This window comes from Canis lupus, chromosome 8 (assembly GCF_011100685.1).
Source record: "Canis lupus familiaris isolate Mischka breed German Shepherd chromosome 8, alternate assembly UU_Cfam_GSD_1.0, whole genome shotgun sequence".
Lineage (NCBI taxonomy): Eukaryota > Metazoa > Chordata > Mammalia > Carnivora > Canidae > Canis > Canis lupus.
Window position 1 is genome coordinate 2,148,958 of NC_049229.1, and position 27,212 is coordinate 2,176,169.

General features: G+C 53.4%; 1 protein-coding gene across 7 annotated transcripts in view; it reads right to left on the minus strand.

Moving 5' to 3' along the window:
• ITPK1 (inositol-tetrakisphosphate 1-kinase) overlaps positions 1–27,212 on the minus strand; it is a 179,739-nt gene that overhangs the window by 123,582 nt on the left and 28,945 nt on the right. For all 7 annotated transcript variants that reach the window (XR_005363022.1, XR_005363021.1, XR_005363020.1 and 4 more), the window contains exon 2: positions 18,884–18,908. Coding sequence is in view for 3 of the 7 variants with exons in the window: in XM_038544133.1 (XP_038400061.1) it covers positions 18,884–18,908 (25 nt within the window). In the remaining 4 variants the exon portion in view is untranslated. The remainder of the gene's footprint in view (positions 1–18,883; positions 18,909–27,212) is intronic.

A 27,212-nucleotide genomic window follows, 5' to 3' on the forward strand; every position in this document is an offset into this window, starting at 1 on the left:
AAATATAGATGTACTATAGCAATTTGTGGGGAATTTATGAGAAATTAAAATTTCAGCTTGGACAATAAACAACCCATTTCAGAATTTGCCCCACTTAAAGTTAAATAAACCACATGCAAGCATTTTTCAAGCATGATGTTTCAAGGTTAAAAACTGGGCCTTGCCAGAAACACTTCCTGAGCCACGAAAGCCAGGGTGCTGCTGCGGAAAGCACATCCACACATTCACTGACCTCAGAAGGTACTTTACAGTTTACAAAGCATCTGCATTCACCCACCTACTGCCCTGTGAGACAGAGGGGTGGGGGGGGGGTGGCAAGTAGGAGTAACACCATTATGATGATGAGCCTTGAAGCCAACCAAGAGCCTGAGGCAGTGACTTGCTCAAGGTCACAAGGTCACACAGAGAGACAGGACACAAAGTCAGGCCAGCCCAACTCCAAAAACACTGTGCACATACACACAGCCATGTGCATTTGCTACAACACACAAATTGCACCCAGTGAGGTCTGACGTGGGGAGCTGGCTCAATTCTCTAGAAATCTGCCCTATTTAAACAGCATCAGAGGGGGTTGCTTCAGACAGATCAACAAATTCTCGCAGGCACACATGACTCAGGGGGCAGGTGTGCTCAGATCCCTGAGCAACTCCACCAGGCTGTCTTCAAGAGGAAAGACTAAGAAACAAGCAGACAGAGATGGACAGAATATACCCCTGCTTTCTGTAAAGTCAGAGAATCACAGGAGGGTGAGATGGGATGCCAGAGATCCCATCTGGGGCATCCCCCCTGTTTCACAGAGAAGGACCAGGAAATTGGCCCAGCTGCATGACAGGCAATGAGCCCAGGGTTCCTGCTGCCCAGCCCGGGGGGCCCAGAGCCGGCCACTGTGACTCAATGCCTTCTCCTGCCACAAGTGCCACATATCTTGGAGGCACCTGCAGGTACCCTCTTGCTGGCTCCATGACCTGAGCTCTGGTTCAGCAATACACAAATCGCCTCAAGAGGCCACAAACAGGTGGGGGACACTTGGCAGCTCTGGGCACGCTGCACCAACAGGAGCCCTCCCCAGCCTCCAGGTCAGGACAGAGGCCCACCCTGCTCCTACTCCTCTGATGCATCCCTAGGGTGGTCGGCCTCCCAGGGCCACAGGCACCAAGGTCACTGGAGATTGGGTTATCTCGGTGTTCCCAGGGGACAGGAGAGGGCCTGCTGCCAGGGGCCTGAGTCAACCCCCAGTGATGGAAAGCATGGATGGACCCGCCCCTAGTCCCAGCCCTCTCAATCACAACTACCTGGACAATAGAAAATGGGCCTGTCACAGGACAGCCACAGAGGCATCTGGGAGGGCCAGACAGGAGCATCAGAGCCAGGGGTTACACTAGAGCCCAGGATGGATGGAGAACCCTGAGTCCCCCTCCCAATAGCCCAGGGATGGCACCTCTGGGCCATGGGACCTGATGGTGTTCTGCCCTGAGGTCCACCAAATCACATGGCGGGGAGAGGGGGGCACTGGCTGTCCTCACGCTTCACCCTGCTCATGCCTAGAGGTTGACCTCTGAGGTCAGCCAAGATCCTGGACTCCCAGCTACATCAGGCCCAGTGGGAGGTACCAGTAGGAGATCAGAGGCCAGGAAGAAGGTGAAGCTGTGGTATTTATCCCTCCACTCTGCTTGGGCAGGGGCTCCAGCTCAGCATGATTCTAGCCTCCCTGGGACAGGCCCTTGCCCCACAGCCCCAGGAGCACATATGGCTCCCCACAGCTAGCCTCCTGGAGCCTCTCCAGCTCCGCACCCCACCCCCCCCGGCCCGGTCCCTTCATCCTGCCCACACTTCTACAAGGAGTCCCCACATTAAAGTCACTTCACTAGGGCCACATCTAGATCAAACATCATAGGATCAGAGCTGCGGGAATACACCTGAGTCAGAGAGAGGCATGTAGAGCCTGGCACAGAGCGGGCAGGGTGTGAACCTTCTCACCATCAGTGAGGGTGGCTGAAGGCTGGAACTGGTGAGCACTGGCATGGGGGGCAGTGGAGAGAGCTCAGGAATGGGGGTGACCATGCTCTGCTGCAAAAGCTCTTGCAAGACACTGAGGGCTGGGCCTGTGGCAGCCTTGGAAATTCAGTAAGGGCACGGCAGGTTTTTTTGGGAAACCAGGGAGGCTGGGTTAGCACCAGGGCAGGGGTGGGGGGTGGGTGGCTGGAGGAGACAGAGCCCAGGCCATGGAGATCAAGCCCACCTGGTATCAAAGACCACACCAGTTAGCACCTGCTAGCTCTGGGACCTCAGATGCATCCTTAAGCAAGTGACACAGCTGAGCCTCAGTTTCCTCCCCTGGATAATAAAGAGATCCCACCTCACAGAGCGAGTCTGAGAACTCACCAAAGTAAAATCATCCGAGAAACACAGGGGAACCAGGCTCAGCAATGACAAGGAATGAGTTCGAAGTCTTGTGGTCATAATTCCCTGGGACAGTGACCCCTATCCATACGGAAAATTCTCCTCCTAAGTCTGGGCTGGGCCCACTCCACCAGGAAAGCACTAGAGGGATTAACTCGGGGCTGCACCCTACTCCCCCATCCCAAAGGGAAGCAGACATGCAAGTGGTGTTTGATATTCTTTTCAAAAGCTCTCTTTCCAGTCCTCACCCTGAACACAACCTGGTCATGGGTCACTGAACATGGATTTTGTGCCAAGCTTTGTAGTAAGTGCTTTGACACGCACACTATCTCTATTTGTCTTCCCGACCTTAGGGGTAGGTGATGGACAACCCTCTTCCAGGCGAGGAGGCGTAGGCCGAGGGCTAAATACCTAGCCCATGACCACCAATAACCGTGTGGGAAAAGCTGGTCCTTTGGCCACTGTGCGATGCCTGCTGCCTCTGAAGGAGGTAGAAGTAGGGAGACAGTGGCTGCTCCCCTGCTCTTAGTGACCTGATACAGTCAGAATTTCCTCTGGGCTAGCAAGTTGCATGTATGTGCAATGAAGAGGAAAACACATGGGAGCAGGAGGGGTCCCAGAGGAGGGTGCAGCACCACCATGCAGACAGCACAGCCTTGGGGAGCAGCCTGCAGCCCAGCTGAGCTAGGAGGACGCGGGATGGGGACCACCCAGGGGCCAGCCACCTCCCACCAGCACACACTCTCCATCCCTTTCCCTGGGTAAAGAAACACACAGGGCATATATGCCCATGGGCAGGGCTGCGGCCAGGCCCCAGTCCCCAGCCGCCAGCCTCAATGGGCAGAGAGAAGTGTCTGAGGCATGAATGAGAAGGAAAGGGGGAGGGGCGCCTGGCACAGTCAGTTAAGTGGCCAACTCTTGGTATCAGCTTAGGTCCTGATCTCAGGGTCATGAGATCAAGCCCCAGGTCAGGTTCCATGCTCAACATGGATGGAGTCTGCTTAAAAGACGCTCTCTTGGGGTCCCTGGGTGGCTCAGTGGTTGAGCATCTGCTTCCAGCTCAGGTTGTGATCCCAGGGTCCTGGGATCAAGTCCTACATCGGGCTCCCTACACGGAGCCTGCTTCTCCTTCTGCCTCTGTCTCTGCCTCTCTCTGTGTGTCTCTCATGAATAAAGAAAATATTTTAAAAATGACTGACTCTCCCCCTCTCCTTTGGGTCCTCTTCCTCTCTCAAATAAATAAATAAATAAATAAATCTGGAGGGGGGGGGAGGGAGGGTACACAGGAGAGAAACAGATGCCACCTAAGTACCTTGGGTACATTCAAAAATCCAGAAAAACAAACTCCAAAACACTGGTGCCTTTCCACAATTCTTTATAACGTTTGGGGGTCCCCCCACCACGAAGTACATAATACTTTTACAAACTGCAAAGACAATAAATATGATTACTTATATAGCCCAAGAAATAATCACAGACTTGCCCAAATGATATCAGAACCAGATGGCCCTGACAACAGTGGAACAGTGATAAGTCAGAACCCCCACCAACATCCACCAAGGGAACTCAATAACTCTCCTTACAGAGAGAATATTATGTGGCCACTAAGAAAACAAGCCCAAGTAGAACATTCTACAAAAGGGAAAACACTAACAATATGCTAAGTGTGTTTGTGGAGAGCAGATTACAAAAGGACAACAATTTTGTTTCAAATGTATAAATACATCTTCCATTTCTACACAAGGAGAAAAAAAATCAAAGGATGTTGACAAAGTGTGGCTGACGGTTCTCTCTGGACTCCCAGCCACCCCGGAGGTACTTCCGCCCCTTCTGGAGGGTCAGAGAATCACACGGGACAGAGGGGCACAGAGGTGAGCTCGGGTGGCCAGGAGCTCCATGCTGGCTCTGGTCAAGGCTGAGGCCCGGCCTCATCACACCTGGGACTGTGTGCCCTTTCCCTCAGCTACGCTGGCCAGGCACAGGCCCTTGTCCCCCTCAGACAGATGACAGCACCAAAGCCTCACACTGCAAAATAAGGAGGCTGAGGCCCAAGCTGGCTTGAGGGCACCCAGGTCTCACAAAAAGGCCAGCCCAGAATATCCAATCAGTCACCACCCCAGCGGGCCCAGGGCTCAGGTACAAAGTTCCATCAGGTATGCCCCTACCCCTCTCACTCCCATGCCAAGCTCCCATCCCCACAGGCCACACTCCTAGACCATTAGCTCAGTCCCAAAGGCATCCTTTCCCATCCAGGCTTTTGATGATCTTGTCAAAACACTGTAAATAACTTATTTCCACTTGGCAGGGCTTGCCACAAAAATATCGTCCAGGCAGAGAGAAGCCAGAGAACTAGGGCTGCGTCCATGCCAGGAAACCCACAGTCCTCCTGCCCAGGGATCTCTGGGCCCTCACTCACCAAGGATGGGACAGACTCAGTGTGAAGGCCAAATCTCTGCCCAGTTAGGGGGATGGGCTTCCTAGGGCCCCTCGAGTTGTCTCAGGGACAAGAGAACCAGTGAGCTGCTGGGCGGTCCTTACGTCCCCCACAACCCCACACACCACCCTAAGCCCCTCTGCTGGCCTCAAGCTACTCAGGGACCCTGCCCCTTCTGCTGGCCTCAAGCTACTTAGGGACCCCTGAAGGAGGGCCTTCTGACTGCACCCCGACCCATCTCCTTCATTGATCTTGTCACCATCTGGTAGAAGAGCCTCAGAAGTGTTGCCACTGCCCCAGAGCTGCACAGCTACAAAGGGGCAGAGCTGAAACCAGGGCGGCCACCAGTGGACTCTGTCCAGGCAGGCAGCCTCCTGAACACAAAGGGTACCAGCTTTGCCACGGCCCACCAGGGTCCCATCCCGCTTTGCTGCTCCCTTCCGCGGTGCAGCAAGGCAGACACTCCATGTGTCTGAACCCCAGGGCTCTCACCCGGCAAGCAGGGCGCTAACGGTGGCACCAGCCAGCAAGGCACAAACGGGAGTCACAGCTATGGTCTGCGCTGGTTCACAGAAGCCAGCACCATAAGATTACCACGCAGACATCTCAGAGCTCTGAAGCACCCTTCCTAGGTGCTGGGGATCCCCACCTGCTCCCCCAGGACACCTGATCAAAGCCCCCCCCAACCGCTGAGTGCCTCCCAAGTGCCTTCTGCAAAGTGATGACTGCACTCTGCTGCATCGCCAAGTCCCAGGACACAGCACAGCCGCGATCTCCTTATAGGGTGTGCTCTACGGCCGTCACACAAAGTTCAGAAACAGAAATACCGGTGGTTCTGTTGCAAAACAAGCCTGTGTAGACGGAGAACAGGGGCCCAGAGCAACCAGGTTCCTGAAAGGGCGACCCCACCCGCCCCTGTTACAAGACATTAGAAACCTCAGGGGAAAGATGGGGCCAAGGTGATGCCCAGGGGAGTTCTCGAGGGGGGAGGGGGGTTAAGGGGCAGAGGGAAAGAGCGAGCCAAGTAACAGCCCTGGGTTCACAGAATTGGGGACAAACCCGTGAAATCTCTGCTGTGCAAAGTACTCCCGAGACCTCCCCAGGCCCAGCACAGGGGCAGGGGCCTTACGCGGCAAGGATAGAGGGCTGGCCCTCGCAGAGCTGGTGTCTTCACCCTACCGTGGCCAGACTCGGAAATGCAAGAAGAAGAAGGAAGTAAATTAGCCTGTGCCCTCGAACGCCCCCCAGCCCAGGCAGACACTCTTCCAATCCCGGGGGCACCACCCACCAGGCTGCCCCCGGCCCAGCATGGGGGACAGGGCCTCAGGCCACCAAAGCCAGGAGGGGACTCCCCAGCCGGGACCCCACCGGCCCACAGCAGGAACATTGTCCCTATAGGCCCCTCTTGAAGCAACCAGGTGGACCTGACCTGCACAATCACATTTCTGGCTTCTTTCCTCATGATAACAACTCGAACAAGAAAGGTTCTTTTATTTTGGTTCATCTGCCTCTCCGATTGCTCCGCGACACACTCGTTTAGACTCCCACTGATGTCCACGGCGCTAAGGACAACGCTGACAACAGCGGCACCAGTGACTAATACGGAGCAGCTCCTGAGAACGTGCTGTGCACCAGGCCCTGGGCCGCTCCTCAGCTGCATCATGTCCACATCACAACTCTGAGGCTGGCCCCACTGTGACAGCCGTTTTGTAAATGAGGGACCTGTGGCTCACTGGGGGGTAAGTCTCAGGCCAAGTGTGCCAGACATGGCTGGCTACAGCCCAACTCCCACTCTCCTCCTTAGTAACAGGACCCCAAGTTCACAGGAGGTGGCAGTCTGCTCAGCAGAAACACTGCACTTCCTCCTGCTAGCCGCCAGGTGTTGGAACACTCGACTCTGACCAAGGCCAGCAAGGCAGCGGTATAACATGGGACTTCTAAGGAGGTCACCCAGTGAGAACACTTAGGCATGAGGCGGGGGTGCCCTACTCCAGGACTGCTTTCCTATGACCTGGGATGTAGCCACAATGGCTGGAACCCCTGCAGCCACCTTCTGCAAGAAGGTGAGCTTGAGCCTAGAAGACAATGTAAAACAGACAAAGAAAAAAAGAATTCTTTACCTATGGAGCCTCCACACCAGGCCTAGGTTAGAGCATCCAGCTTCTTTGGCACAGAGAGAAATAAAGATTTTATTTAGGCCACTGTTATTTCCAATCTGCTACTGGTTATTTCCAATCCTGATGGTTTCATGAGGAAACTACAGGTGGAAGTGTTTGGGAGGATGGGAGCTAGCTAAGCAAACATTCCCCCCCACAAAATACATGAGAGACTCATGGAGAATGTGCCCAGGCCACCTTCTCCTTGTCTTATAATTCTCTGTTTTCATCCACATCAAGACGATGAGTTCCTATTTGTGACACTGACAAGGTTCTTCAACAGTTTAGGAAGGAGGGTTCAATCCTCTCCATGGCTCTTACTCCCCCCCGCCCCCTCCTGAGGACTTACTTCAGAGATGCTCTCCTCTGTAGCAGAAAACCCCATTTTCCTGCATGCACTAGCCACTAGGAAGCTCAGAACTACCCTGGCCTCATAGCCCAGGCCCAACTGTATTATATTCCCTTCTGCTCCTCATCTTGATTTTACTTCTTCTATGGTACTAACTTTTCCTTTGGGGAAAGAGAGAGAGTATAAAGCATACATAAGAGGGAAGAACCTGGGATCCCTTGGTGGCGCAGCGGTTTGGCGCCTGCCTTTGGCCTAGGGCGCGATCCTGGAGACCCGGGATCGAATCCCACGTCAGGCTCCCGGTGCATGGAGCCTGCTTCTCCCTCTGCCTGTGTCTCTGCCTCTCTCTCTCTCTCTCTCTGTGAGACTATCATAAATAAATAAAAATTTATTTAAAAAAAAAAAAAAAGAGGGAAGAACCTCCTAGACTATAAAATTAACAAAAGCAACTCCTTCTTCTCAGAGAGTAGTTAAAATGGCAAATTATCTCCTAAGTTAGGACTTCGTAAGAACAAGGAAAATACTCCAGCTCCTGTATACATTCTGACTTTTCAAAATGGTGCTACCTGAGGGGCACCTGGCTGGCACAGTTGGAAGAGCATGCAATTCTTGGTCTTGGGGTCATGAATTCGAGCCCCATGTTGGGGGTAGAGATTACTTAAATAAATAAAGAAAGAAAGAAACGAAATGGTACTACATGACATATCTCCCTGCTGCTGAAAATGAAGGCCAAGATCTCTCAGCCAGCCTCTGCCTTTATGCATCATCAAGCACTGAATCAGAAACTTCCACAATATACAAGTATGTTCTTACTGTATTTCCTTACTTCAAAGGCACCATCAGTCAGAACCATCACATTAAACATTCATTAAAAGGGCTCTAAGTAGGCACCAGAGAACCAAAAGAGAAAGAGGTGTATGTTAGTACAGGCATAGAAAACCAATGGAGAAGTTCACAGTGATTACTTCTAGAGAGTAAGATGTTGGGAAACTCTGCCAATTCATATACTGCCGTAACAGTCAATTATTTTCCACTGATTTTTCTGAGGAGTTCTTGGGAGGTGCATCTATAAGCCAGAATGCTACGCTGGCACAGCCTCCAGGAGAACAAGGTGTGGTCACAGCCGTAAGGAGCTTCCAGAGAAGGGGTAGAGCCCCCCCAGTCCGTGATGACACCATGATATGGGAGCTTCTGTGCCAGAAGGAGGGCTCACAGGTGGGGGAAACCCACGCGAGGGAGGAACTCTCTGGGCCTGAGGCATCCAAGGAGGCTTTGAGGAGCTCATGGCCGTGAGCTTGCTCAGACAGGTCAGTGAGCATCAACCAGATGGACCAGGAGGAGGGGCTGCCAGGAGAGGGTGTGTGGAGGACCAGGCCTCGCTGGGTGGACACTGGGACTCTGCAGGGGGTGCTCTGGGATGTACATGAGGAAGCAGCTCGAGCTAGGTTCCCTGGGGTAGGAGCCAACTGTCAAGGGCTACATGGACCCCTCCAAGGAACGAGTCTTCACCCTGTCCCTCCACTGCTGCAGCCAAGCTGGGACAGATGGGGCCTGAGAAAGAGCACTCTGTCAGCTGGACAGCAGACAGACAGCCCAGCTCAGGAGAGCACTCAAAACACCACAGGCAAAGGAGCTGTAAGGCAGTGCTGCTTTCAGAATGATGCAAAACCAGGAGCAGGGGGCATGGGAGGTCAGACATGGGCTGTGGGCACCAGCAGGCTGGGTTTTGTCTGCCTCATACTAGCTAACAGGCTGGGGCGAGCTCTCCTTGACTCAGTTTCCTCATCTGTACAGTGGGGATAACACGTTTATCCATCCAATAGCATTGATAATAGTACCGACAGTCCCTCATTGTTGTGGGATTTCAGTGAGTTAACACAGGAAAGTGCTTACAAAAGACCCCAAACTACAGCAAGCCTGTGCTCACATCTGCTCTGATCAGTAGCCCCACCCCATTATAGCGACCCCTCTTCAGGAGGTGCCCACCAGGAACAGTCACTCGGGACCCAATCAAATCCAACCACAACCTGGGTTTCTAATGGCTGTCCCCTCACCCCAGGCCCAGGGGCCTCCAGAACCTGTCCCAGCACCGTCCTCCCTCACCTCCCAGAGGCCAGAGGCCAGTACAGTGCAGGGCGTGGTCCTTGTAACCTCGAGCAGTGTGACAAGGCTGCTCGTCCCTCCACCCCCCACCCCAGCACAGGGCTAGGCAAGGGGACGCTGCAGTAAACCACCACCGGGTCCTCACTGTGGGGAGCAGCACAGAGCCACACACGGTCTACAAGCCACAGGGCTCCAGACACCATAAGATCTTAATGCCTTAGATTTGGTAATGTCCCTTCTAGAAGGTGACCCCAAGACAGAACCTGGGATGCAAAGAGACACCCATGGCAGCATGTTCAGAGCAGCAAACCAGAAACCACAAGAACCCAAGGCTCTGGGATGGAGAAACGGTTACAGATGCTGGGGGCGGCCTGACAGTGGAAAACTAACACCACCCCCAGAATGGTCAGTTCCGAGGTGATGAAGCAGCACCAGCACATGCTTGTCTACCCCCCAAACACAGGTCACAGAACCTACAGACGCAGAGAAGCCCAATCTGGATTCACATGAAAGGTAACAAATAGCATATTTTAGGAAAAGGTATGAAGAAGAATAAAAATAATTTTCAATGATTATCTCCAGGCTTTCATATTTTTAGAAAAGATTTGAGAGAGAGAGAGAGAGGGAGAGAGCATGAGGGCGAGCAGGAGCAGGGGGAGGGGCAGAGGGAGAGAGTCTCAAACAGACTCTGTGCTCTGCACACAGCCCGATACGGGACTCGATCTCACTACCCTGAGACCACCTGAGCTGAAACCAAGAGTCAGACGTTTAACTGACTGAGCCACCAGGTGCCCTTGGGCTTTCATTTTTAAGCCTGTCTTTCTCTCCCAAGACTTCAAAACTGAGCACATATTACTTAATGAGGAAAGAATAACCAAGAATTTTATTTCTGGTAGGTCTTGTTAACAAACACAGACGCTCCGGGCCCGCCCCGTCCCATGTGGACAGCCCGGTCCTCAACTCGATCACTCAGCAGTGGGGGCTCTGGGCCACACGCTGAGTAGCAGAGCCCAGGGGCACCTCAAGACAGGCAGTGGCTCTTGGGGCAGACTCAGCTTTTGGCTCTTCCAGGTGCCCTGCCTGCCCCTTCCCATCCCCCACCTTGCATCTCCTTGCTCTTCCACGAAGCACAAGGAGAGAAACAGGGCACCAGGGCCCGCCTCGGCGGGCAGGGGTGCGGGCAGGCCTGAACCACCAGGACACATGGTCCCAGCAGGATGCACGGGCACCCGGCTCCCTGGCAGGGCTGCTTCCTGCTTCTAGGACAAGCTCAAGCTTACTTAGTCAAAGGCTGGAGAAAGAACACCCCAAAACGGAGACTTGCGGGCCTCTGAGGCCACACAGGACTGCCCCGACGCCAGAGGCAGTCTCTGTTTGCAACAGTGAGCCTAAGGAGCTCGAGAATAAAAATAATCCTGACAGGACGGAAACCACTCAGCACATACACGGTAGCACTCAGCACCTCCTGAGCATTTCCCACGTTGTCCTCCCAGAGGCCGGCTCTTCTGAATGGCTACTAACAACGTGATGGGGGCAAACCCTGAGCTATAGGACGCCCTCCGCCCCATGGTGACATGATCGGAAAAAATACCCTGATGACGCTTTCACATAAATACGTCTGACTCAATTTGGTGTATACCCTAAGTAAACAACTCAGAATGAAAATAATCTTCAAGGTCTTGAAAAAAAGAAATGCAAACACCTGCATTTCGAATGGTAAAAAACAAAATCTATCTTTAAAAAAGGAATAAGGGGATGCCCAGGTGGCTCAGTCGGTTGAGTGTCCAACTCTTGAACTCAGCTCAGGTCTTGGGTCTTGGGGTCGGCAGTTCCAGCCCCGCATTAGGCTCCACACCCGGCTGGAGCCTACTTTTAAAAAAAATTAATAAATAAAAAAGGAATTCAGCTAAAATCCACAACAGTTAGAACCCAGAAAGTGAGGGATCCCTGGGTGGCGCAGCAGTTTAGCGCCTGCCTTTGGCCCAGGGCGCGATCCTGGAGACCCAGGATCGAATCCCACATCGGGCTCCCAGTGCATGGAGCCTGCTTCTCCCTCTGCCTGTGTCTCTGCCTCTCTCTCTCTGTGACTATCATAAATAAATAAATTAAAATTAAAAAAAAAAAAAAAAAGAAACCAGAAAGTGTAACTTGGGTGGAGTGTGGCAAACATTACATTTTTTTTTTAATATTTATTTATTTGAGAGAGAGAGTGAGCGTGAGTGAGTGGGCAGGGACAAAGGGAGAGGGAGAATCTCAAGCATTCTCCATGCTGAGTGTGGAGCCCGACGTGGGGCTCGATCTTAGACCCTGAGATCACGACGTGAGCTGAAACCAAGAGTCAGAAGCTTAACTGAGTCCCCCAGGCGTCCCCAGACCACATTCTTTACACCAGACAAATTTTTCAAAGCAGCACTATGCCACTCATAGCTGAACCCCACCCACCTTCTGCCATAAACCATGCTGTTCATAACAAAGGATGAGCAACAATAAACCCGTATTCCTTAAGCTCGTATCAGGTGTCTTAAGTCCCATATGGTAAACATCCTTTCATTTTAAAGATGGTGAAAGTGGCATCACATCATAAGAAAACAGACTAATGGGAACGCAAACCTAGGTCTCTGGGCTCCACGGGAAGGTCAGGCAGAGTCAGGAACAATCTGTAGAATGGACCCAAATGACCGGGGAAATGTTCCACACAATTTCCCAGTCCCACGGCCACCCTCCCTGGAGGTGCCAGGATCTGCTGGCAAAGGTCAGGGTCAGACCACACCCTAGTAGCCTTCAGAAGCCATTGCCCATGAGGAGGCGGCTGGCAAATTGCCATGGGCTCTTCCAGCTGCAGGGGTGTCAGGCAACCTACATTCCTGCAGCCCCTTACACTGGGCTCTGAAGCACCAGCAGAGGAAGCAGATGAAAGGCACAAGGTTCACCGGAGTCCACCCTCCTGGGCCCCAATCACCTGGAAATAAAATCTAGGGAGGGCACTGAGACAGGCTTGATGGCAGAGGGAACCCAGCTGGGGATTTGTCATTGGAAAGATTTAACCATGTACCTTTTAAAACAATTTTGAACCACTAATACTTTAGTGGTTCAAATAACAAATACATTGTTTTAAAACCCAACCTAGGATTCATCACACGTAAGCCTTGGAAAGCAGCACACGACTCAGCCACCAGGCTCTCTGGCTTTTGGTGAGGAAGCCCACTACTGAACTCATGTTGCTTGGATTCAACGCACCTGCGTGAAGCAGCCAGCTCTTCCTCCCCCCTGCTCCTCTTCCTGCACCCCTGGACCCTGCTGCATGGCCAAAATAAGTGAGAAGTGTGGGAAGTGATCCCTCCCTCTCCCTCACCTGCCACATCCACCTGCGCCCTACCATGTGTCTCACCCTGCCTTCCACTACGGCATTCATTCCAGCCAGACCCCATCCGCACCACCACCCCTGCCAATCACCACCCCAGGCCACGGCCCCAGGCTCCTTCCAGAAGACCCAGCTCTCTACCCTCTGGTCTAGCCTTATGTATCTGTTCCCCATGTGCCCTCCAGTGGGATCTTCTGCTGGCCTCTCAGTGGGGCCCACGCCTCTTCCACAGAGAAGCTTTTGATGGCCACCAAACCAATGCCCCATCAACAGCTCACAGGCTGCTGCCCTCTCTGGCCTGGCCACTTGCCAACTCCATCAGAGCCAAGGCCCCAGTGCTTCCTAACCACGCAGTCAACAGACCACCTTGCCCAGCTTCTCAGTCCTTGCTCACACATGCTGCCTGTCTACAATGACATTCAAATCCCTCACGCCCCATCCAAACCTGGGCCTAGTATGTCCTGTATCAAGGAGCATCAGCTTCCCTACAAGGCCTTCCTCACCCTCTACCTACCCCACCCCACACACAAATGTCCCCTCCTGTGTCCTCGTAGGCCCCCAGGCACCTCAGGGCTTCCCCACGAGCTTGAGGACAGTCCCCACTGCAGCTCCTCCCCAGAAGCCCAGCACGCATCCTCTGGCTCTATCCATATGTATCTCAGGGTTTCACCTTCTGCTTGGTGGTCAGCCATGCGACCTCCTTGCCCAAACGGCTTGCCTGGAAGAAACGGTGGCTGCTCCAGAGACAGGCTTCTGTCATGTCTGAATTCTCAAGAAACTTGGAAGCAAGACAGTGGATCTCTGCTGGGTGGCTGTATTTCCAATACTTCTGGCTTGGTCCTCTGCATTTTAAAATACAACTCCAGCCCCCTCGACTACAACTGGACCTCTTTTTCTCCCTCTGCGCTCTGCAAACACCTGGTGAAAGCCCCAGAATGAGTGAGGCAGGGGCAGGATGCTGGGGCTGGATGGAGGGGACAGGCAAACAGATGTGTTGTTCTTTCCTGGTCTTCTCCCATCGTATTCAGGGCTGCCCTAGAAAGCGGTGGTGGGGTCCAGGGATGGAGAACCTCCCAGGCTTCTCTTCCAAGCCCTCCTCACAGATCAGGTCACAGGGGAAAATGCTCCCCAGGTGACACCATCCTGCAGGGCTGATGCGAGCTTCCTGCTCGGCCCTCAGCAGAACCCCAGCTCCAGCCCCACACCCCACACCGCCTAGGCCACAGAGGACTCAAGTGGCCAAAAAATGTTTTCTCCCAATAAAGACTCACTGGGTGGAGGGACAGAGATGGCTATGCTGTGGTTGGCACTTGGTCATTTCTAGCACATTTGTGTTGCAGGAGCAGGAGCACAATGACCTGGGGAGCAGGTGAAGCCCTGGTTGGGACTGTGAGCTTGAACCTGCCTTTGGCTAGGCTCTGTCAGATGGACAAGGCTTGTAGCCACAAGCCAGGCTTACCCCTCCCTCCTCTGGGAAGCCTTCCTGACATAATCATCTCTTCCATGCCTGGGTCAGTGATCCCAGCCAACTTTGGCCTCTGGCTGCAGCCTTCAGACAGTGGAAGGCACCCGGCCGTAGCCCATGTGAGCCCCCCACACCTGTGGCCTGGTCACAGCAGGCCCCTAGGAAAGATCTGCTGAGTGCTGCTGCGGGGACAGCCCAGTCTTCCCAACCTACATCTGCTGGCCACAAGGGGCCTCATCTCCTCACACGACATGAGCAGAGAGAGAACAGCAGGTTTTCCATTAGAGCATGACCAGGCCCAACAGACCCAGGTTAGGGAAGGCTAGTCAGCCTATGGACAGGCCTACTGCCACGACCTTTCTGGTTCTCTGTAGACACACAGGCCCCAGGGTCTGAGTGGCCCAGCCCTGGGGTGGGATGCTCTGGATGGCCTGGGAGCCAGGCCACTGCCCCCTCCGAGACCGTACCTGCCTCAGAGCCCAGTTCTGAGAAGTCAATGGGGTAATGTTCTAAAACAGTGGCCTTCAAACGAAAGCCCCCAGAATAAATGTTTAAAACTGTGTATCTATTTGTACATTTGCAAGTTAACATCTAAAATTTCTCATCTTAATTTAAATACTTGTAGAGGATGTAATTTCCAACATATTGTAAATATTAACATTTCAAAATAAAACTGTTACTGTTCCACTTTTAAATGGACCCAATGGAATCTAAATACCATCTCAATTTGAGATCCACCAACATCCATCCAAAAGTTACAGAATCCGGTTCTTCCTAAACACCTGGGAATTTAGAAAAGTTCCTTTTGCCTCCTCAAACTCCAGTTTCCAACCCACATCCCTCAGTGTATTTCATGTTGAAAGGCCTTTTACTGATCACTCTATGATGCTATAAATAAGTAAATATATAAATGTTTTAATTATTTTTATTTCATGTGACCGTCAAGCTCTGTCAGAAATTTTCTTCTGGACTGAATTATTATTACAATTACTGTTAGTACATAACTGATCCCTGTGACAGAACCATTACAAATTGTACAAGGAATAAACATAAGACATTAAACCTTATTAGAAATACATCTCAGAAGAGACAAATGGGAATTTTTCAAAAGCATTTCATATATCCAACAGATGAAGGCAGAGCTTATTGTCAATTGTATTTTTCAATTTTTATAGATGCAAGTGCTGAAACCATTTCTTCAAACAAAAAGATGGAAAGGGATTTACATAGCAAATTCTCTGAATTCCTTTAAAATAGGCCAAAAATTACAGCAGTTGTAACTCTTTTACAAAAACAGTCATTTTTAGTGTCCTATCAGCTGAAAACCCAATCAGATCTTCTTGCAATTTTGTAGCAAGAGAAGAACTGGAGAAACCTTACCTGCCGCAGGATCACGATGACCAGCGGCAAGGCCTAGGCAGGTTTTATGCCCCAGGGTCACATTTGTCTTGGACAATGTAAATAATGAGTTTCCCATGTACTAGGCATGGTGCCAACTGCTTTACCCAATTAACTCAATTAGGTCTCATGTGATCCCTAGGAACAGGGATGACTATTATCCCCATTTCACAGATGGGGAGACTGAGGCTCTGGGTGGTTAGGAACTGGCCCCAAGGTCACGCAGCCAGAAAGGTGAGCTCAGGTGATCCTGACCCTTACTGCTATATGCACTGACTCCGTAGAGATGGGATGGGGACGAACATGAAAAGGATGCCAGGAAGGAGGGTTTATAAGCTCCCTCCCAAGCAGATGTGCTGTGGCAATGAGCACATGAAGGAGCCGAGGACCTGTAAGATTTGCTTTCTTAAATGTGTTCCCACCCTACCTTGGAGAGGTTACCCACAGATGCTTTCTTTCAGGTAAACGGCATCAGTGCCCAGTACACCACAGTCCCTAATAAATGTTAACACTCATGTTGTCACTACTGCCATTAAATAGCAGGAAGAAAAATAACCCCCCTGATGGAGGACATTGCAGGATCTCACCAGCACTTCACAGTCTTGGTTCCTGACCCTGGGCCCTGGTTTCTTTTGTTTTAAATCATAGCCAGAACCAGGGTCACCTGGGTGGCTTACTGGGTTGGCTGAATGTCCCACTCCTGGTTTCAATTCAGGTCAGGATCTCCCGGTCCGAGATTGAGCCCCACCATGGACTCTGCTTGAAGACCCCTCCTCTCACTCATTCTCATGAGTATGAGCGCGCGCGCTCGCTCTCTCTCTCTAAGATAAATACATAAATTAAAAAAAAATGTAGCTGAAGCCCAGGTGATCACAGCCCTGGAAACATTTAGTAAATGGAGCAGTCCACTAACATGCAGAGGAGCCCCAGTTAGCAGAAAAACCATGGACTCTTGAGACTAACCAACCCATCAAACCCCGAGTCTACCACTTACCAGCCGAGTTCCCCAAGGAACATCCTAAACCTCCATTCCTCATCTCTAAAATAGGCATGAAAACACTACTCCCATCACTGGGGTGGCTGCACAAAGAGGGACAATGCCACTGGGGCCGTGGACACAAGAAATGCCAGGTGTGGGCCGCCAGCATGCTTACTCTCCTCCCTCCAGTCACTGCACCTCGTGTCTGGCAAGCAGCCACCCCTGCATCCAGCGGCCCACCCGCCCAGAGATCTGGCCCACAAAAGCCTGGCTGATTCTGAAAAAACAGCCAAGTGTCTTGGCTTCCAATTTTTGCAAAGACTCTCTCTGCATCTTGATATTTCAAGTTCTCCAAACACTCCAGGGTGCCAGGAGGAGGTGCACAGAGAGGCGTCACGGTGAGTTTTATTTTTAGATACTGGTGTGGAAAGCGTTCAGTTTGGTTTTTCTCTGGTCTCCAACCACCACTTCCTCCCCAAAGTCATCACCAAAGTGAACAGCAGACACATTAAGGAAATTTCTGCAACTCTTCCTCTGCCCCTCACATTCTAGAACAATGGCTCCAAGTCTCCCATTCCACCTCAGACTAAGGGGATCAAAGGTTTAAGTCTAATCTTCCCAGGAAGCCACGTAAAGCAAACACACTGCCTCCCCCAAGCTAGCCTACACCCCAGGCTGGCTGTACATCCTGAAGGTCCGTGGCCCTCTCCTCTCCCTGCCCCTCCCTCCTGGGGCAGGGGTAGGGGCATCATACTGTGTTAGTCTGGGGTCTTCCAGGACGGGAATCAGGTACCGGGGGAAGGGCACATGTCTTCCCTTTTTAAGTTAACATGTTTGCTGGTGAGCACACGAATTCACTTCCTCTACAAACTGTGTTCCCCACAGAAATTTCTTCGTAAGCCCTGACAAGCGCTGTAGCTTAAAGCACTTGGCCACTCTTACAGTAACCTCCAACTCATGCTCCAACTGCGAGGCCAGGTCTGGGGTGGGAGGGCGGGTTGTACAGCAGCAACCACAAAGGATCCGGGTACTTCCAAGGTAACCACAGGTAAGGACTAAGAGACCAAAATAAGCCAAAGCATCGTGGAACAGGATTGATCCGAGACACTAAGCCCCAGCATGACAAGGGTACAACTGCCACTCACCTGCCCACTGCTGGACCTGAGACGCACCATGACTCAACTCCTGCCCTCAGCTACCCACAGATTCAGAATCCTCCAGGCAGTCACTACCAATCAACCAAAATGGCCCCGATAGCACACTTCTTAGCCATTCCTGAATTCTGACTTCTCCCTTTTAACGTCTAACAAACTAAGGTCCACAGAAAGACTCTGTGCAGATCACGCAACTTTGTAGAATCAAAATGAGCCTGGATGAAAAATCCACAGCCGAGGAGGGGCTTTCAGAAACTACCTCCTCCCCTCAAACAAACCTCAGCCTCCAGGTCACAAGTTCAATCTGCTACCAGAGAAAGACCAGAAGAAGCATTAATTCAGCAACCCTCCACCAAGGCTTCCAAACAGACACCCAGTCCCACCCCACCAACCACCCCCAGGGTTGCTGTCAGGATGTGCACATCTCTTTCAGGGCCACAGAGCCCACCCCAGGCCCCAGGAGGGCTTCTCTCTCTATCCATCCTTCCTTCTCCAGCCAATGAGCACCTGACCCAAGTCTGCCCCAGGGTGAGGAAGCACAGGGGTCAGGACCCCCCGCCCCCATGTGCACTGACTCAGCCTACCCTCCAGGAGCCAGGGGCCCATAGGGAAAATCAGGTGTGGTCAACTGACAACAGGGAGAGGATGCACGTGACCTAGGGGTGAGGGGGAGAAGGGAAGGAGAGATGATGCCACTCACAAGAATGGTCTGATAGGAGAGAGCTCAACCCCAGAGAGTGGAGCAGCCAAGGCTTGTGCTCCCTCAGCAGAGACAGAGGGTAGGGGCAAATAAACCATGGAGGCAACGGACCACAGATGCCTGGCTGGATGGCTATGCTCCTGTACCTGCCCCCCCCACCCCCAGCTCCTTCCACGGATGAAGCCACCCTAGCTCCATAAACCCCAGAGACCACCAACCACAAGTCCTGCCAGAGCAGAAACCACGGAGACTCCACACGAGGAGAAGTTAAACATGAGAAGGAGGTGAAGGTGCTCAAGCGCCCAGACTCGAGGGAGAAGAGGAAAGGGGAGCCCTAAAAGGCCCACCCATTTGAAAACTGGTGAGGGTGTTGTTCGTACTCACCTGCACCACTTCTATCCCTCGCTTCCTGTGGAGAGAAAAAGAAAATAAAGGTTAATCAGGCAGCCAGGAAGCATCCTCGCTACAGAACACTCACTACAGCCTCCTGAAGGCAGGAGGTGGGGAGAGCCTGCGACTGTTGTCAGGCATGCTCCCCAGAACAGCCCTGTTAGCAAAGGGAAGGTGTGTGAACTCCTAGCCAGTCCTCAAGGCCACCTTCTGAAGAGAGACCAGCCGTTTCCCTCTCCAACCACAGGACCAGCCCTTCGTGGGCGCAGCTCCAGCCTGGATCACCCTGGCATGCTCCCCTCCACCATATTTACCACCCAAAGCCTGACCTTCCCTCTTTGACTCAACCACCTCCATGGCTCCCCATTTCCTCCCATATCTGGCCTAACACCTTGGCCTAGCCTCCCAGGTCTGTCTCAGCCCATCCACTCTCCCATCTTGGCCATCTCTAGCCCCCATGGACACATCATGGACATCCTCTGACAGTAACTCAAACATCACAGGCCTCTCCAATATTCCTGCAAGCCTGGACCCTGCCCCTTGCATCTCGCACCCACAACCCCACGTCCACTGTTCTCCCACACACATGCCCTGACTCACCTCACCCCACTACAGACAGGGTCAGGGTCTCTGAGGGTCACCCACTTTTGTCTACCCTATCCCCAGCATCTGTGCACATGGGGCTGTGCCACTTCTCCAAGCCTTGGTCCACACTTTCCATCCCAGCCTTTAGGATGCAGCTCAGCTCTCCCAGGAAGCCTTCCCCCTGACCCAGGATGCCCTTGCCCCACCCACCTACCCAGAGCCAGAACACTCCCGAGAACCTGGGCCCCCACCATCCCAGGCCTTCATTCCAGTCTTGGAGCAGGACACTGGGAAAGGCACAGGGGTGTGTGTGGAGTGCAGGTGGCACACCAATGGCCATGCCCATGTGTGTCTTCCTGGGAAGAAAGGCTGGGCACCCACAGATGCTCAGAGGAGACTGTGACCAGGAGGAGCTGGAAATTAGGGCAGAGACTACGGCAGATGGAACGGCTGTGTGTACCATGTGCCTACTTCTGGAGCCTGCCTGGCACACAGACACTCCCTTAATGTAAATATAGAAACACTGAGTTCAGCCTGGCCCAACACACCCAACAGCCATGGCTCAGGCCCTGGAGGGGCTCAGGGTCTGGGGGGGAGATGGGCACAAAGCCACCTGGGAAACCTCTCGGCAGCGATGAAGATGCACCATCACCATCCCCTTACACGACACAGCAGGGGTGACACCTACCAACTATACACTGGTTGGTTAGCCCATTCAGGTGTTTCCCAACACCTTCTAAGAGCCGGGCACCCAGTGGAACCTCAAAAGTAAGCTACTAGATGAGACAGGAAGACAGAGGTCAAGGAGGGCCCACCAATTTGCACTGTGGGGTATGCTGAGCCAGCCTGCCACTCAACCCCCAACACCTTGACACAACCCCGGGCCCCAAGGAACCCAATCTGAAAACCACAGCGATCCCCACCATCACTCAGCTTCTCTACAGTTCCAGAACAAATGCAGCTAATATCCGTTTGCTTCTGTGACCTCATGAGGGAAGAGACTGGGCACCCCTAGCAGGGACACCTCAGAGCCGCGGCCTTCCCAGACTGCCCTGCTCCACGTGAGCATCGCTGACAGTAACTGGCCCATGGCCACTTGACTCGTGACTGAGACCAGCCAGGTCAGGGTCAGAGTGACTCCCCCCTGTGCCCGGCCCCTGCTCTGGGACAGAAATCCTGAACAGCTCAGGGAGCAGCGCCACCCCCGCACCCCCCCCCCCCGCCCCCGGGAAGCCCCAGAGGATGAGATAGGGGCCGCACCACGGGAAGGATGGGTGGCAACAAGCAGACAGAGGGTGCCTGGGGATGAGACCCCCACCAAGCGGAAAGGGCCTCTGCTGGGCCAAGGCCAGGCCCTGGGTTTTCCCATTGAGATAATCCTCATAGCACCCCCCCTACCCCACCCCCCAGACCATCCCAGCGTGTGGCGCTCACCTCCTGAAGCCTGCCAACAATCCGCCTGCATCTGACACCACCGGTCAGCTTGTCCTCCCCCTGCCTTAAAATACAAACAGGACTCTAACTGGGAAAACCCAAGAGACCCGGAACATTAAAAAAAAAATCATCTCGAGAACAGGCAGGCTGAAAAGCTTAAGTGGGAATGAGCTCCCAGAAGCCAGACCAGTTCCTCTGCAGCTCAGAGCTCCGAGAACGGGATAAATCCCGACTCTGGCAGAAAGGACAGGGGCTCCCCTTCCAGCCGGCATTGGGCCACACAGCGGGCACCCCCACAGCCAAGGCAGCTAAGGTGCACTGGTTGCTCTCTGCCCCCAGCAGGAAGGGCCAGTAACGGGTCATCCTCAGAGGCTGGGCAAGCTCAGGAAGTGTGGGTGCCGGCTCGGCTCAGCAGCTGGGCTGCCCCATGCCCAGGGGTTAACCAGCAGACCCAGCAGGGGAGGCATGGCGGGGGGGAGGGGCAGGCAGATGCCCCATGGTGGAGAAACCCCACGCACACCCCTGCACCCACTCAGCAAAGCAGAACATAAGTGCCAGGGATCACTCCTTCCTCGGAAATTCCTGTGGGACCAACGTACCAACAGCTCTCACTTCCCAAGCAGCAGGTTCCTAAAATTCCCAAAGTCCAGAAACTGGCTCATGACACCAAAGGGGAGGGAGGAGAGGATAAGCCAGAGGACTCGCCGTCAAGTGATTAACTATTCCTCCTGAAAACCCCACGCCACCGTCCCACCCCCCAGGCGTCCTTGCACGTGTGGTGTTTCAGGCTGTGAACTGCCACACTGTCTCAAATACCCCACGAACAACCCACACATGGTCAGAGAAATACTAGGCCGTAAGTAAAAAGACCGAAGAAGCCCTCCCTGTGCCCTGAAGGCTTTATCACCGAGACAACCCCTACGTGAAAACGCAAGGTGCAAAGCTGTGTGCTGCCTGCACCGGCCTGGGTTAAAAACAACATCCAGCACGAGAACATGTGCCTGCACGCACACAGAACGAACCGGAAAGTGCTGCAACAAAGAATGAAAGAAAATGGTGGTCGGGTGGCCTCTGGTCAAGGGCAAGGGCAGCTGGAGGGTGGGGTGAGCAGACTTCTTGCTTGCTGTGCACCCTCATGCCTGACTGCTGCACCCTGTGCACCCAACATGAGCTCCAAACTAGGAGTGTGCTTTCTGAAGGATCTTTTAAGTAACAGGTAACACAGAGGCTGCCAGCATTCCCAGTGCTCAGCATAAGATAAATCCCTGAAAATGGCATGAATCAATCAGTCAGTCAGTAACATGAACAGAGGAGTTCAGGATTCATCAGGAAAGTTCTGCTCAAAGAGGAGCTGAAACAATGCGCACTCTGGGGCCAGCGGACTGCCCGAGAGGGAGCATTCGAGTCCCAATTCGAAACACACTTAGATACCCAAGGATCTGCAAACAGATCGGGAGGGAATGCACCCCACTGTCAACTGTGGCTGCGCAGGAAACACAGGGGTGGCTTCTGTCCTTCATGTTTCCTGGTATTTTCTAGTTTTCTACGATAAGCATAGATATTAGTGTCAAAACGACAGGAAAAAGTAACAATAAAAGTTAAATAATTTAAAAAGTTTATTTAAAACCTGGACCTGGAGAAAACTTGCACAGGCTCTAAAGTTGTTGCTTTTTCGATAAATATCAATTAATAAGTTCTTTTTAAGATTTTATTTATTTATTCATGAGAGACACAGAGAGAAAGAGACAGAGACACAGGCAGAGGGAGAAGCAGGCTCCAGGATCACGCCCTGGGCTGAAGGCAGGTGCTAAACCACTGAGCCACCTGGGGATCCCCAGATTAATAAGTTCTGGACACAGAGCTACCCCATGGCTGATAAATATATACCTGTTTTTCCAAAAGCTGGGTAGCTGTGAAGGGAAGATCTATTTTATAAAAGGACCCCTCTTCACCAGAAGTCCAAGGAGAGCTCAGCCTTGAGGAATTTAAGATGCTCATTTACAAGGCAAGCTATCCTTTCAGGGCAGGGGGAGAGCAATCAGAGAAGGCTTCAGGGAGGAGGTGGCATCAGCCATTTCCATGAAGGGAAACTCCAGACTCTCCGGAGGAGAGGTGAAAGAGGAACCACATGAGGAGTGCCCCTTCCCAAAAGGCACTGAAAGGAGTGGGAAAGGGTAATGAGAAGTGGAGAGAAGACGAGGGAAGCCCCAGAGGCCCCGGAATGTCACAGCGTGGCCTGGCCTTTACCCTGTGGGCCAGTGGATGGATGACTAAGAATCACCACCAGAGCTTGCCAAAAATACCCATTCAAGGTCTGGTCCTGAAGACTCTGATTCAGGAGGCCTGGGTCAGAGCCTGGGGGATTCAGGCTCTGACGAGCCCCCAGCTGCTGCTCAGGAGCAGCCAGGGGTGGGAAGAAGGAGCAGCAAGACCACATGGGGGCTGCAGGGGGTCATGCAGGGGCAGCCCTCCCAGGTCTTGGGGACTGGAGTAAACATGGGGGAACCAGAGCAGCCGCGATGCTCACAGTGTGGGTGCAGCAGGCCGAGGCCCCAGCCAGCACCGCCAGGGGACGGATTGCACACTGCACCAAGAGGGTGAACTCTTCCATCTTCTGGACTGGGACTGTCCCAGGAGGGGGTCAGAACCCCAGGACGGGGCCCAGCAGACAGCTCAGGGCTAGGAAAATGCAATCGGGAAACAGGTGAAAGTGGAAAAGGCGGGTATGTTCCTAAGACGAGACCACGGAACCAGACCCCATTCTACCTTGTACCTTGGTCTTGTGCCTCGGTCTCCCCATCTTTCTCTCTCTTTTTTTTTTTTTTATAGATTTTATTTATTTATTCATGAGAAAGAGAGAAAGAGAGAGGCAGAGACACAGAGGGAGAAACAGGCTCCATGCAGGGAGCCCGACGTGGGACTCAATCCCGGGTCTCCAGGATCACACCCTGGGCTGAAGGCGGTACTAAACCACTGGGCCACCAGGGCTGCCCTCGGTCTCCCCACCTCAAGTGAGAAGGACCCCAGAACCCACCACGCAGGATGGGAATGTGGGCTTCTGTCACTTTGTTTTGTACTGTCTCCCCGCCTTCCAGAACTGTGCCTCCTGGATCCCATGTGATTCTGATGGGCAAGCAAACAACTGGAGGGCTGCATCCTCTCCAGGGTGCATGTGCCTGGCACCTCACCTGGAAGCAGGGTGGGCATGGGGCCAGGATAGGTCCCAGGGGACTGCCCACAGCACAAAGGGCATGGCCAGGAGTGGTCAGCACTCGGTGACCTCTCTGTGGCCAGACTTAGGAGGAAGCCACGCCAGGAGAAATGCTCCTGCTGGAGGCTCGAGACCTCGATCGCACTGGCCTATATCCCATCCTCCCTGGACTCTCAGCTGCAGAAATTCACTGAAGCCGCGGTCATGCTTACTACAAGAGGCGCTCTAAGTGACAGCGGCTGCCACTTCCTGAAGATGACCCGGTGTGGGAGGACAGCAGACAACAAAGGATTCTGAGGAGTAGGATCAAAAGCAGAAGGTCCCAGAAGCCAGGGTGGCAGAGCACCCAGAGGGAGATGCGTCCACGAGCCCACGCCACAAGGAGGCCATTCAAGGCCTGAGGCGTGGCCACTGCACAGGGCATCAGGAAGGCCCACACGGGACAACGACCCCTGCATCCGCACTAGTGGCAGGCCTGCCTCAGAGCAGGGCCCTGTGGAAACCAGCTGCAGGCACAGGCCGGGGTCTCTGCTTCCACATCTGCTACATGGGTGTGTGACCCTTCTGGCCCAACAGGACCTGCTGAGGCAGGCGTCAGACCTGAGGACAAGCAAAGCAGGTGAAATGGGGAATCAGCAAGGAGAGAGGATGACACTGAGACACACAGGTCCCCTGTGACGGAGGGGGAGAGAAAAAAATCCGGTGGCCGCTGGGAGAACTGCAGGCACTGAGAGAGCAAGCAGCAATCAAATTAAGCCTGAAAAACAAGGGGGCTCTGGGGTTGATCAAGAACTGCTTTCTTGCCATCTACAAGGCCACGGTCACCTGCCTCCAGCCCAGACACAGCTGAGGGCTGGCCACAGACATCCAGCCGCCACTGAAAGGGGCCCACAGGGCAGCCCAGCTGCAGAGGGAGACCCCCTTGGAGCAATTTCGCAGCAGAAGGAATCAAACACAGGCTCCTTCCCACCAACAGGGGAGGAGAAAGACACGGCACCTGGACCCAGAGCTGAACACCACTTAAGGATGGGAAGTGTGTAATTATGTGAGTGGAAAATCAGACATGTGCTCGTCCAAGCCATTTGTAGCACAGTTTGTTAACTGCCAGATTTGAGGAGCCCCTTTAGCACCCACAAGACCTGCAGGAAAGGTCCTTATCTCCTGCCTCTGGTCTCTCACCACCCGGCAGAGGGCAGGTCCTTGGAGGGCTCCTGGGAACTTGGGGTTCCCTGAATAGGCAGCTGGGCCTCCTCCCTCATCCATGGACGCAGACAGACACACGTCCCATTGCCTGGAGCGCCACCCCAATGCCACCACCTAACCCACACTCAAGGTTAGCTCCCAAGACCCTTCCTTGGCTCCCAACCTCCTCAAGCACCCCCCCCAGCCTGAACCCCAGCACCGAGTACAGATAGACAGGTTGCCTGGCTCCATGTCACTGACCCCTACTAGGGTAAGAGCACCGTGGTAGACATGAACAGCGGCCACCAAGCCCTGCGGTTCTGCTGGGTACTCCCCACCCCCCCGACCTCCGGCCAGGTTAAGCCTGGCCTGGTGAGGGTAGACTTGGTTTGACCAGTAAGATGTGCACAGAAGTGACCCAGGTCATTTCCAAGGAGAAGTTCTCAGCTGCCGGCACCCAAATCCGCAGCCAGTCCTCCAGGACACCAGCCATTGTGGGAATATGAGGACAGAGGGTCCGCCCAAAGCCGGTCCAGAAGGAAACCGTGAAGAGGGCCTCAGCCAGTGGTCATTCTCAACGGGGGTGCACTTTGGCTTCCAGGGGACAGTGAGCAACACCTGAAGACATCTTTGATTGTTACACAAGGGAAGTGCTACTGGCATCTGGAGCGTGGAGGCCCTACAGTGCACGCCCCCTGAAACAAAGGACTATCCAGCCTACATTGTCCACGGCGCCAAGGCTGAGAAATGCCAGGGTGTGGAGACCAGCACTCAGCCACCAGACCATGAAGGAGCTATAAATAAATCTGCTGTTGCAAACCTCTTGGAGTTGTTTGTTTTTGTAGCCTATCCTGCCTGATAAACGCCCCTTGAAGAAACAGGGCCCGTGGCCTCTGTCTACATTCCCAAAACCTGAGCACAACACTTGGCACATGGCACCTGTAGGTGCCGGATAAAGGTGCTGGGGGGTGGGTAGCACCAGCCCCTCCTCTCACGAGCACCGTCCACGAAGGATCCCATTTTCTAAAACCACCTGGACCTGACCTAACTTTGTGCCTTTGCACAAACTGTTCTCTCTGCTTGCCAAGCCCTTCCTCCCCTGGCAAACTCCTGCTCGACCATCAAGACCAGCTCATACACCTCACTTGAAGTTGGTCCCCTGCCCCTTCCCCAGGGCAGAAGCGATGGTTCTGGAGCTGTATAGCCATCTGATGCTCATGACTGCCCTGTGCTGGGTTTTGGACCATGAGCTCCCACAGCCAGGGGCTGTGTTAGTTATTCCAACACCCTGTGCCCACTGCAGACCCCACACCTGGCAGGTGCTCTGCAGGCTTTTCCTGAATGAATGTCCCAGCCCCTAGGGCCAGGGCTCCAAGACCCTGAGCCATCCTTGCCCATCTGTTTCACCTACTGATGGTTTCACAGCTTGGATTTCCCTCTTATTAACAATGCCAGAAACTGAAATGGCCCAATATAAAGGCAACACACGAACAGAATTTTAAAGCCAGTACAAACATTTGAATTGTTTAGACAGCTCCAGGAAAGAACCAGATAAACTGGAAGCTGCCATATGGCCATCGCTTTTCTGTGGGGGGAGAGGGGAGCCCTTCCCCTGATTGGACAGTCACCCGCTCTCATAAATGAAGACCTACTCGGTGCCCCACCTGGAGGCGGGGGCAGGACGCAGGATCCTCACAGTGCAGAGGCAGGAGTGTGAGTCAGCGTGTTCCTTCAGTCCTACAACGAGCCCATGGGGTCCCTGGATGTGGCTTTTGCTCACAAACCCAGGAGGTGGGCGAGAGGCTGGGCTAGTGACATACCTGCCCAGCACATCCTGGAGGAAAGGACACCGACCAGAGCTGGCAGGCACATGGCAACACAGGGGCCAGGGCACCTTTAAAACCCCCCACC